At 47.6% G+C, this 13,188-nt stretch overlaps 1 protein-coding gene across 1 annotated transcript; it reads right to left on the bottom strand.

The window, feature by feature from the left end:
• Positions 1-8,736: 8,736 nt before the first annotated feature.
• TCF21 (transcription factor 21) lies at positions 8,737-10,926 on the bottom strand (the record flags this gene model as incomplete). The annotated part of the gene is made up of 2 exons (XM_080342478.1): positions 8,737-8,826; positions 10,477-10,926. The coding sequence occupies 2 exons, from the start codon at positions 10,924-10,926 to the stop codon at positions 8,737-8,739; spliced, it is 540 nt and encodes a 179-aa protein (XP_080198604.1).
• Between the last annotated feature and the right edge of the window lie 2,262 nt (positions 10,927-13,188).

Raw genomic sequence — 13,188 nt, 5'->3', positions numbered from 1 at the left:
GCAACTGTTAACACAGTTCAGTAACTCTGCGTGGGATCTCCAGAATTTTTATGGAGAGTCTTAAGACTGTTATAATTCTTCACAGACTTCAGCTTAAAGGCTCTGAGTCATTACAATTAACACGGATAATGTGGGGTAATTTGTTCTAATGGCTTCTCCCTGACAATTCTTTTGAGTTCTATATGGCTGTATCACAACAGATGCTGATTTTTTTTTTTCTTTTTTTTTTTTTCTGAACAGCAGATTATATAGACAAGTTATGAAGGAAAGCTTTATAAACCATGATTTTGCTTGAATTCTGACCAAGCTTCCGTGTTTGTTTTGTTGTTGTTTTGTGTGTGTTTTGGTTTGTTTGTTTGTTTGTTTTTAGCATACTCATAAAGGTCTACACAAATTCAACACAAAGTATCTTCTAGCAAATATTTATTCATTGTTTATCTCCACATGCTGCTTCTTTTCAGGATACAACTTTTTCTAGCAGATGTTCCACAGAAATGTGCACTCATCCCTGGACATCAAGAAATATTTTTTTACTGATGAAGAGATGAACTCTTACCATGTCAAAGTTTTGGCTGCTCTGTCAGCCTGAGCTTTTCCCATTTAGACTGGGACATGTCCTGAAGATTGCCTCTTTAAACATATACTTGCAAAATGTGGACATGGAATTCAAATAAGGTGATTTGGCATCTACCTAATTTGACATGTAAGTTTATTAGTTGTGCCTGCAATTTTATTCCACACCTACATAGTTACAAAACTGCTTATTCTGTCCGTATGTTCTCCCCGTCCTGATTTCTGTCCCTCTGTGCAACTCTAACTTGGCTCCATGGCTTCCCCCACTGAGGTGTCTGAGATGTGAAGGATTTCCCTGTGGGAACTGTGTCCTCATCAGCCCATTGTGTGTTCTCACTTCACAGACACTGTGCTGACTCAAACAGGGAAGGCATAGACACTGTCTCTTACTACGTGATTTCGTTTTCCTGTGCCTTTTTTTCTCAATTCCTTGTTTGGGAAGTAAAGAGGAGATGGAGTTGCGGGGAGGCTGTTTTCTGTGGTTGGACATTCTGCAGAGTAGAACCATGGGCTGCTTGGGACCACCAGTACCAGTGCAGTAAAAATGAGGGTAACCAAACTTTAGGACACTGCACATATTTTGGTTCCATAAACTACAGCAGTGAGAGTGAACAAAGGTGCAATTTCATGATATTGTTACACAGATCTAACTGCAGGTTTATGTAAAAAAACCAAACTTGTCAAACTGAAGCAAATGCTTGGTTATCTGGATTTTTGCAGGATCAGTTTTCAGTCAGATAAAAATCCAGTGGAAGTTAGACTGTGGAGAAGTGTAGAGAGGAGAGAAGAAAGATGGACGGCCCCTTGAGGCAGCCCACAGTGAAGGCTAGATAAAGAGTTTTATGCAGCTGCCTCTTAAGTACTTTGGGCTCTGTGGAGAAGACTGTAGTGAAGTATTTTTGTTTGAAGAGGAAGTACCTAGGAGCAACCTGTATCGCCCATGTTCCATAGAAATGACATTTTGTGGAGCGCTCATCAGCTTCATGCATGTGGTACTGCAGGTTAAGTATGAGACATCTCCCAGGCTTGCAGCCAGCAGGGAACAAATTTAACCCTGTGGCAGGAGATCAACCAGGGAGGGAATGCTTTGCTCCAGGGCTTAAGTTTGTCAGATGAAACTCCAATGTTCTTTCTCACACTTCTCTGATGATGTACAGTATGACAACTCATGCCAGCACTATTAAACTGTTGCCTCCCTGCTGTCAGTGGTACTTCAGTCACCTCCATAATATTAAACTATTCTGCCTGATTTTATAATATATATTAATTTTTATATTTGTATTAATAAAAAAAACCAACCAAATCAAACCAAACAAACCAAAAAAAGCCCGCCCAACTATTAACATGGAGCTGCTTGGCAATGGCGAAAAAGAGTTACTCAGAGGACATATATAAAATTTTGTCATCAGAGAACTCACAACTCAGGTAGAAAATGTATGCAGAGCTTAGTAGAGTTGGGCAACAAAGGAACAAGGGTTTTCAGTGTTACAATTTAGGATATAATGTTTAAATCTCATCTTAAGTTTGTTTTTCAACTTGGCCCCTTGCTTCTAGTGACGTCTAGTCTTAATGTATTAGTTATGAGATACAAATAGCAAAGAGGGCCCTCATGAAGGATTTTTGGCCCATAGAAGAAGATAGCAGGTTGATCTAGAAAACAAGTGAGAAAAGCATGGGGCTGGGATAAGACAAAGGCATCAAGTACCTTTATCACTCTAGCTTTTCAGGCTGCAGCAAAACTGATAAATAACACAAGGCCAAGGCTTATTTTTTGGAGTGCTGAGTTGTTAGCAAGGTCCTTGTCAATCCTTTAGTTTGTTTGACTAACTTTATCCGACAAAGTGCCCAAGCACAGTTTGGGAATAACGTGTGCCAGGGACAGTTCTCACCCTTTGGTGAGAGCGGAATAAAACACAGATGTGTGTGGATGTGATCCCAGCTACAGCACTGGCTCTCAGAGCCACAGAGTGGTCCATAGCCTGTTTTAGATAGATATATAGCCCGAAAGGATCCTTCCCTGTGCCTATTTTTATGCTGAATTCAAAGAGCAAAGATCCCTGGAGATTTCAGCATCCCTGGGAGAACATCTGCTCAGTTTGTGCCCCAGAAGAGCTGGTGCCTTGAGCCTGTACCAAGCCAACGTGTAAACCTTCAGCCAGTCAGTTGTCAGCTCTGCTCCTCTTTGTCTTCCTATCCGTAAACTGTAGTGACCTCCTATAGAAAAACATTTGTTTATGAGGCGACAGCAAATGCTCAAAGGTATCTGCTGTCTTCTGTTTAATTTCTGCATTAAGTCTGAGGTGCTAGCCATATGGAAGTCCCTACATAAGAACAAAACAATGTATGTTATCAATGAGGAAATACTGTTCTCATTCTGGTCAGCTTGGCCGTCGGAAATCACCACAAGCAGCAGGATGCTGAAGCAAGAGGCCGCGCTGACACTCGGATTGCGTGTCGCACACGATGGTCTTTGCCTCATCCCTGCTGGGGGAGGGAAGTGCCGCTGCAGCAGCCTGGGAAGCCGTCCAGCAGGACAGTTATCTCTGTGAGCACATCCCTGGGAACCCTTGCTGCCTGTGCCCGCTCCTCCTCCACTGCTGCTGCCGCCCAGGGTTTCACAGATGTTCCTCCCAGAGAAGGCAGCTGCAGCTCCCAGCCTCCCGCTTTCCATCTCCCTGGTGGTCCGGCTCCACCCGGCTGTGATGGAGCTGCTGATAGTTCCTCCCTTCCCAAGCCCATCCATCCTTTCACAAGGACTGAGCAGTAGTAATCAGAGGAAAAGGGATTATTCTATGCTTTTTCCCCACTTCCACTCATCTGGCTGTGTAGCTTTTTTTCCCTAGCATTTCTGATCCCCGTTCTTAAACAGCGTGCAAACAACTGAGAGAAAACTTGAGTGTGTAGATAATCCGTATTTACAGTTGGATATGGCCTTACAGTTTACATAGCAGACTGGGATGTAAATAAGGGTTGTTTTTTCCGTCCTTGCTTAAGGAAAATGGCCTCGTAGAATTTAAAGTGAAGTAGGAGTTTGCATTGGTTTTTATTCTTCTGCTTTTGTTATGATCTTGTATTTTCCTTGCAAGGAGGTTTGAATCTCTCCACTCCCCATGCAAGGACCGTGTAACTCTGTGCACGCATGCGCATCAGCTTGAAGACACAGTTGGTCTGTTTACAAGTTTCAGTTTAAGGGCAAAACCCTAAGGCAAGAAAATGCGTCATCTCAGGGCTGTTGTGACCCTAGGGTATGTCCACGCAGCAGTTGGGAAATGCGATGACTGCATGCCTAGGCCTACTCAAAGCTGTTTTTAGTCAGCTAGCTCAGATACACCAGTGTCTGAAGTGAGCTGAAGAAAAATCAGTTACTTGCGGAACTTTGCTGGGTTTGGCATCTGCCAGCAGCAGTCCTTGCAAAGGTAACTCATGTTTTGGGTTTTTTTTCCATCCCTTGCAGAGCATAAGTTTTAGGTCAGACCTATGACATTTTCTCAGGGTTGCAGAAATTCACCAAGCCCTAATACACAAGTAGCTTGGCAGCACTAAGGACAAAAAAGCCATTATTAGTGGTTGTGCCGATTCCCATCCATAAAGTACTCTGGGCTGAAGAGAATGAAGCAAGCCACGGCTGAACAGCAAGCACAAAGTTGTGTTTATCCTGTGGGTCTGTGTTTGATAGCACAGGCTTAGTACAAGAATGGTCAGTGCTACATGGGCCAGCAATGAAAAGGGACAATTTGAATTATTTGCTCTTGGGGGAAATTCTGTACGGAGGTATTTCTGGGTGTATATATACATGGAAATTACAGAATGCTTGTTTGCTGCCACAAATTTCAATTTCATGGAGACTGAATTTCATTTCAATGTCATCTAAATGTCTTCTGAAAACCTGTCCCTTTTGGCAGACTCTGAGTGATAATCTAGATTCAGATATCTAGACAGAAACTAAAAATACCCTGCACTTTTATCACATTATACTCTCCACTTGTACACCAGATATATGTGAGTTTTGTTCTCTTTTAGATGGCTTACTACCTGCAAATTAGCTAACGTCTTTGGTGTGTGTATATATATATATATATATATATATGTATATATTTACTACAAAAAACAATGAATGACAATGACAATGGGGTTTCAGGAAAGATTACCTTTTGAATAGTATATGTGATTCATTTATAAGGAAGCATGTGTTTCTAGGCAGACACAGCTGTGCGGTTACCGACATAAATGCTTCGAACAAACCCGTGCTTGTAATCCTGTCATTATATCCAGGATTCAAACCAGCTTCCTTACAGAAGAAACCACATGAATTTTCTGTGTCTTTTAGTTGCTGAGGTGAGCTGGGAATTTCAACCTTCTACCTTGCAGACACTTCAAAGAACAAGCTATCCAGCATGTATTCTCCTTGTGCACCTTGCAGCCTGGGGGCTGCTGCCCCAGTCAGTGTCCAGGACAGCAAGACTTTGTGGAGGTGTTTGTAAAGTGGATTTCTTGCTATGTTGATGTTTTGGGTTGGCAGATTTCCATCACAGCAAGAGGATAAGATAAGCCTAAAATGTTTTTTCTGTAAGGTACGGAAAAAAAATGCTTGCTCCTAAAGGCCTTATGGACTGTAAAAGCTGCTGCTAAGCAGTATAACATGAGCACCAAGTCCAGGAGCCAGAACACTGAGTGCAACTCTGAAAATAAAGGATTTTTCTAGTCTCCAGCTGAACTGAAAAATGGTTGTGAAGTAGTTGGGCGAAACTGTGTTTCCTTAAAAAAAAAAAAAAAAGCATAATAGTATTAAAATCAGATGGGACTAAACTATTTTTAGAGACTTCTTATCTTAAAACACATAGGTCCATAAGCAGGTTTTCTGTGAACTTGTATCCTGTGATTGAAGCAGCATTTGAACCTTCATCTACAGCTGGCAGTCTACTCTGTATGCTCTAGTATCTGATAAGGACTGAGTTAATGTCGAAACTTTTCCTTTAGCTGCAGACTTAAAGATTTTTTATTTTCTCTAGTCAGCTGCCTGTTTTCACAAAAGAAAAAAAATATATCAATTCAGTTATCTTCGAGACCTCTGTCAAATTCAGTTGAAATCAGGCAATGAGTTAAAACATTATTAGGAGGGAACGTATACAGACACTCATGCAGCTGCATCTACATCCATGTAGATACAGAAAGATAAATCAAGTCAGCTTTGTTTCCACAGGAAGAAGGGATCTAAGTATATTTTGGTAAATCTTAAAATGCATCATTTTGTACAGAAAAGCAAGAAAGCAAAAATATTTTCTTTAAAATCATTGACATCAATATTTAAGCTGGTTCTTTGTTTTCCCTTAACACATTAGCAAGTTCCTTTCAAAATCGTCAATTGCTTCAGTCAGACTAAACATACATTTTCTGTTTGCAAATATTTTTATGTAAAATTGTATGCAGCAGCAGGGAAGAATGTTTTCACTCATTGTTCTCCTGACATACATGGTAGGACTCTTAATTCATCTAAGAAATTTGGGCTGTTGAAGCCAACTGCCAATGCTATCAGGGCTGTGCCCTTATACAAGAAGACAGTGGACCAAGGGTTCCCAGCCACATAAATACCTCTGGAAAATATGCTTGTTATCTTTAAAATGGAGATAAAGCCACGAATTATTTTACAGTCAGAGTAAAGCAGTTGTTTACCTTTCTGTATATTGCCGGTTGCATTTGTTTATTGTTTGCTGCTTTTTGCCTTTTTGTTTGTTGCTGAACTGTTGCTTAGAGGCAAGGACTGAGGAAGGTGGAGGATGCATGAGGAATATTTCAGTCCCCAAGTGGCTTGCAATCTAGACTGATAGGTAAAGTGAATAGCAGCACAAGAATTAACAGTGCCTACAGCCTCCTCTTACCGTTCGGTTTACATCGCAGCTTTTGGCACATGGTTATGGCTGTGTTCCTCACATTTTGCAGGGGACTATCGCATTTCTCACTTGTCTTTTTTCCATGCTGCATTTCAGGTGGCAAATGAAGAGTGAACATAGCTAGCTCAAAAGGGTTCAAAGGATGCTGATTGCAGTTAGTAAGCATTGCAAAGCAAGGTGGCAAAAAAAGCGTGTGTGAATATATTCAGAATTTAACTCTTAATTTTATGCACATCTCAGATGCCTATCGGTTTCTGCTTTCTAGAAGAAAAACAGCACCTTGCTATGAATCTTGAGCAGGCATTAACTAGTATGTATTTAAGTCGAGACTTTGAGTGGTTAAATTAAATGGTTCATTTGAATTCAGAGGGTAACTTGGGTGGTTAAAGTGATATTTGTACATTTGCTGTATCGGTCATTTGCACTTAGTTCAAGATTGGAAGGCTTTTTTCTGTCTCCGTTTAAGAGAACAACAATTCCCCCTGAATTTCCTAGTGTCTGGGGTGAAGAGATCAGCCCTTTCAACTGTATTTACCAGGGTAGCTCATCTCTTTAGCGAGAGCTCTGGCTGTTCAAGGTGATATGTTTGGTAGTAAAATCAGTCAAGCCTGGGTGTGCAACTATGTGTCTGGAGTGGCGCAGTCCTGCTCATGACAGTGAAGTTGTGTATGGCTAGGGCAGGCGAGGAGGTCTGCTTTTAATTGTGCAGGATGGAGATAAAGCTGTGAAAAAGTGAAATTAAACAGCTCTCCCCTTTTAAACCATTAGGACGATACAGCAGGCCCTGGCCCTTTCCATGACGAGCGCTGAGATGTTTGCACAGCCCTCGCCTCACAGCAAGCTGCTGTAATTAAACCTAGCCCACGCATGAACCCGCCTGGTGAATTTGGGTCGCCTGGAGGACGCGCCACCTCACCCAGTTATTTCGGGGGGAAAAAGGGGCATGAGAAGAGACATAATCCAGCTTGCGGGGGGTTGCCGCGGGGAGGCAGCTCCTGGGAGGGTCTGTGGCCCCTGCGCTGCCACCGCTCCCCGGTCGCCGCCGCCGCCCCCCGCCGTCCGGACGGGACGGAGGGCTTGGCTGGAGAGGTGACCGCGATGCATCTCCGACTCCTGAGTGGCCCTGCTGCCCCCGGACAGGGCGCTGCCCCACTCCTGCTTTCCCCCAGAAAATATTCAGGTATCAAACGGAACCAAGGGACGCTATTGAAAGAGCAAGTGAAGCGGAAATTTAAAGCCCCTCTGCTAATAATAACAGTATAAATAACAGAAGACGTCTTGTAAACAGTGCGGTCATAACCCTGAAACATTAAACAGCGCGGTGGGATCTGGTGCATCAGCTGCCGACGGCCGCTGCCGGGGGAGCGTCCCGCACTCCTGTTTATCTCAGCCTCATCTCCCAACGGCTCGCTGATCGATAGAGGGGAGATGTTTAACTTAAAAATTCCCAGCACCGAGGACCGGGGCCAGAGGGGGATCCTCCGTCCGACTGTACTTCATCCATAGATAACCGCTCTCGTCCGCCCCGAGGGGCGCGGAGCGGCCGGGGTGGCTCCCGCAGCGCCCGGGCGCCGGGCAGCGCGCCCGGGCTGAGCTCCCGCGGCGAGGACGAGTTGCGGGCCCTGCCACTCTCTTCCCCGGGGATTTGCTCCACATGGTTAGGTCCGGGGAAGCAGCTCTCCTACGGCCCGGGGCTGAGAGGCGGGCTCCCTGCACAGCGCTGGGCGAGCGCGGCCGCTTCGCGGAGCGCTGGAGGCGGGCGGAGGCGCGGTCCTTCCCCGCGCCAAGCCCGGGAGTCGGAAACGAACATTACACCGCTCTGTGATCAGTGGAAAGGAAGGTTTATTCACAGAAATAGAGCAAAACCTGCTTGAAGAAAATATATCTATATATCTTTAGGGTGAATTACTTCATAGAGATGACTGTCAAAGTCAGTTTTTCTAGGCATCTACATATTTCACAGGCCTCAGACAAAAGATACACACGTGGTAGGTTTTGTTTGATCTCTGTCTTTCCTCTAGTAGCTCTTGAACCAGCAAGGCTCTTGTTGCAGGACACTCGACTGTACACGCATTTAATAAAGTTAAATAGAGTCGGAATCTCTCGGGGTGGAGTCTTTGCTAGGGCTCATTTGGTCTCCTCTGCTCCCGGAGAGCGGCTCTGCCCGTCGCTCTGCCCGGGGCCTGGGGCAGCGGCGGGGCTGCGGCGTGTCCCTGCCCGCTTCGCCGCCCGCTCCCCGGCCGCGCCGGGACGCTGCTGGCCCGGCCGCCGGGGCTCAGGATGCCGTCGGGCCGCACAAACGGTTTGTGTTCACCACTTCTTTCAGGTCACTCTCGGGTTTGCCGGCTACCATAAAAGGCCAAGTCTGTAGCCAGGAAAAGACACGGGTGGGAAGGGGGTTACATATGGAAAAATGCACATTGCAACGCTTATTCCGCCAGGGTTCAGTTCGGGAGCGCCCCGGGGGATCGAGCCCGCTATCTACCGCCTGAGGCCGCTTCTGGCAGCGCTCAGCGAGGCTCGGGCCGGGGCAGTCGCCGCTGGCTGCGACGAGGACCCTTCTGCCTTTTGCCATCGGCTGATCCCGCTTCTCCTCCCAGCCGCGGCGGGCTCCCCGCGGGCGTCCCCGGGGCGCCGGAGCCCGGCTGATCCGCCCCGGGAGGGAGGCAGGGAGGGAGGAGGGATCTGCGCTATCTCCGGCGCATCCGCGTTCCCCCGGCACTAACAGCGCGGGCACCCCGCCGCCGCCGCGCCACCCCCTGCCTTTGGTTGTGACCACCCTGGGGGCTCTTCCTCACGGGAGCAGCCCCACGTCCTTCCGCGGGCCCACCGCAGCCGCGCTGTCCTGGCGCAGGAGCCTCCCGGAGGCCCCTGCAGCACCCGGCCGCCGTCCCTCGCCTCCTTCGGCTCAGAGGGCAGGTTTGGGTGTTTCTCTGTGAGAGGGGAGGGGGGGCTATATTTGGATGGAGTGTTGAATTTGTTTTACTTTATCGTTTTCCCCCATGTTGTTGGGCTGAGTATTTTGTTTGTACACACACAAAAAAAAAAAAACAACCAAAAACAAAAACCAAAAAGAAATCTCCCAGGCCCTTATCAGCTGACACAGCATGTAATGTCCTTGCCTGGCGAGTCTGGAGCTCAAAAGACAGCTGGATCCCAGTGAAACTTCCCCACATCCCCTCTGCCATCCCTTTATCTGGCAGGGTCTGCACGTGTGGGCAACATAAAGGCTGTATGTCTAAAAAGCCCAGGCAGATCATGCCCATCGCTGGTTTGCATCAGTTGCACATATTTTTAGAGCTGGCAACTGAATGTTTCTGGCAGCTGGGATTATTGGGGAGACCCTGGGCTGCTGGGGAAAGCTTTCTGTGGGTAGTGGGAGCAGAAGGAGGGATGCCGTGCAGCCCAGAGAGGCTTTGCGGAGTGTACCTGGGGCAGAATCCCCCTGAGCAGTGACAGTGATATTTATTTTTCCTTTACTGGTTTACATGGATAGGAGAAATATCTTGGACCCAGCAAATCCAAGAGGCTGCACGCAGAGCCCCATGAGTTGTGTCTTTTAAAAGCTAGGACTTGAGGATGGCAGGAAATATTAGTAGAGAGGAGGAATAAGGATAAATCCTGGGGTCCTTGTGTTGGGTTCTTCCTAAAACATGCCTGTCTCTCCTCAAATTCCTATAACTACCCGCTTGCAAGTAGAAAGCTGCCATCAACCTGCTGAGGTTTCTCAGGCATTCGTGTGGCATTAAAGCCCATCCCTGCCTATCTGTGGCCAGCGTGGATCCTGCCTGTCCCCTGGAGGGGATTGCCAGGAGCAGCGGATGGGGCACAGGGCAGGAGGGCAGCTGGGAGCATGTCCCCTCGCACAGTACCGCTTGCCACCCCACTGGCATCAGACTCTCTGTGAGAAGCACAGCACAAGTTTCTCCCCACACATACCCCATCCCAGCTGCTCACCCGCCTTTCCCCATGCACACGCACATGAATTGCCTGGCCCTGGCAGGCTGCGACTTACCAGGTTGACTGGGTGGATGTAGCCGTTTTCATACTTGTCATTGGCCAGGATCTGCCTCAGGTGAGCGATGTAGCTGGAGGCCAACCTCAAGGTGTCCAGTTTGGAAAGCTTGGTGTCTGGGGGCACCCAGGGCAGTGTGGTCTTAAGCCTTGAGAAGGCTTTGCTAAGGACCCTCATCCTTGCCCTCTCCCTGGCGTTGGCAGCGTTTCTCTGGACCTGCTTTCCCTCCTGGCTCACTCCATTTAAAGGGCTCTTCTTGGGGGGAGCTTTTTTCCTCTTTCCCGAGGCCCCTCTCCCCTTCTGAGGGGAGCCATTCTCGCCATTGGATCCCTCCTCGTTGCTCTCGTTGGACGCCCCAAACTCTTTGTTAGTATCCATTTTCAGGCCATCGCACTCCAGCATCTCCACCTCCTGCAGATCTTCCACATCACTGAGGGACCCAGTGGACATGGTCTGGAAGATGCCAAAGGACCAGTGGGAAGGGGGGAGGGGGGAGGAAGAAGGGCAGTTCCTCAAATCTACTTCAAGGCAGTGGAGGAGAGAAGGGGCGCCAGTATTTTCTTCCCCTTCCCTCCCCCCCAGCACTAAGGCGATACCAGTCCAGAGAAGATCCCCGCCCTCCCGCCTCACTACCCTGCTTTGCCTGTGTTTGAGGGAGGGAGTGAGAGTGTGTGAGAGAGGGAGAGAGAGAAAGAAAGCCGAGGAATTTAGTGAGGACACTAGTAATTTATCTGGGGGATAAGAGAGGCGGATCCAGCCCAGGGGAGGGGCCCTGCCCGCTGAGCACACCACATCCCCAATCACAGACCTTTGCACAGGACAGGGAATGAGGTATCCCGGCAAGCCTTTGCCGAGAGCTCCGAACTGGGATTCAGATCTTCACCACTGGAGCAAAGCGACTCACTCTCTCTCTCCCCCTGCTCTGTCTTTCTATCCTCCCCCTTCCTTCTACTCCTCCTCTTCTCCTTCCCCACTTCCCTTTCAAGCCCAGAGTTGCTCTCCCCCTCCTTGCCTTCTAGATGACCCAGGCAGCTGGTGTCATGATTCCTGAAGAAAGCCAAAATGGGTCATGAGGAGAGTGAGCAGTAGATCCACCGGCCAAGCCTTCCAGGGAGCTTTGTAATGTGTCCCGTCAAAATGCTGTCCTGAAACCTAATCTGGGGGAGATTTGTGAATGATGATATTTGAGAACGCATCCTGTCCAGCTACTGGTGTATTCCAGGAAGAGAGTGCTCCACCGCCCGGCCGGCAGAGTGGACATCGCCATCACAGCCCAGGGGCTGGAGGCAGGATGATCTGACTTCTTCCAGCCTTCCTGGGTGACCTCCAACAAGTCTCAGTCTCCTCTCACTCTTTGAGTCCCCCCAGCTGTGAGCGTCCCACAGCCTGCCCCGTCCGCAGGTGTGCCAGGTGGATGAGACCCTGGTGGTCCATGGAGCTCTGCCAAGCCAAGGGCGAGCCCCACGCCACTGGGGTGGTTCAGTGTGGCTGTGAATGGGGTGGCAAGGATGTGGGCTGAGACGAAGGAAATGGGGGTGGTTATTGGATGGTAGAGATCGCAGAGAAAAACTCCCTTTTCTCAGCGTGCTTTTGCAGAGCAGATGTCAGCGTTTCGTTTTGTTGTAGCCATGGAGTGCTTTGTCTGCTGATTCATGCTCACTTGAAAGTCAAGGAATTTTGCCTGAATAAAAAGGAGAGATAAGGCCCCTTCTGTGGGAGCAGTGGAAGTGAGGGCATTGGGCTGTACTCTGCAACCTCTGCAACCAAACCTCCCCAATTGTTTTAGCACTAGTGTGAATGAACAGGTTGCTGTGTAGTTTGGATGAGCAGATGTACGCTGCGGTTATGATCTTTTTGCACATGTGTATTCAGTCTCTGCCGAGCAGGCTTTTAAAAGCAATAAACTTTGGCCTAGCTCTTCTTCCTCTCTGTGCAAAATCTTCTCCTAAACCCACATGTAGAGCCCAAAGAAGCCAGTAAAGCATTAGCTTGTTCCCCTACCTCTTTTCCTTCTCACATACTTCCCAAAACCTCACAGGTGCCCCAGCAGCGCTGGTTTTGAACACAGGGGGCTAAAGAACTGGGCACAATCTGCACATTGGACTTGTCTGGACACAGTGTCTGATCTGATTGCAGGAGCAACTCCATTTATGCAGCTGCTTACCTGAGTATTCACATAGGTCTGGACAAAAATATACAGCCTGAGATGTCACCATGGCATGCAGTGGCTTTGGGGTTAATCTAAGGTCACCGGAGCCAAAGGAAAGTCTCTTACTGATATAAGTGAGCATCACATTGGGTTTTCTACATACACTAAACAAAAGCAACACAAACAAACAAGCAGAAATTGTGGAGGGCCAAACTAATATGTCTGGCAAGCGCTATGTACTATCTGCAGATCAAAGTTTCAGCAAGAGGCAGAGTGTTATTTTTGATAAATAGCAAAGAAATCTTTCCTGACTCTTGATCCATCTTGGTTCCTTGGCTCATGTAAGCTGGAAGAAAAAGGGCAGATCTCAGCATTAAACCAGCTTTTTACTGTTTGGCTGGAAGATAACACCTTCCCACTCACAATAGGATAAGTACATTAACATAGCATATCTCCAAGCCCTAGGCTCTTGGGAATTCACTAACTTTGAATGTCATGTTATGTTAACTGTGCCCTGTTTGTGTTTTCTCTGTGTATAAACTAAACAGATTGTCAGCATATCA

Source organism: Nesoenas mayeri, assembly GCF_963082525.1.
Source record: "Nesoenas mayeri genome assembly, chromosome: 3".
Classification (NCBI taxonomy): domain Eukaryota; kingdom Metazoa; phylum Chordata; class Aves; order Columbiformes; family Columbidae; genus Nesoenas; species Nesoenas mayeri.
Note: the sequence above shows the minus strand (reverse complement) of the source record. Positions and strands in the feature narration are given on the sequence as shown.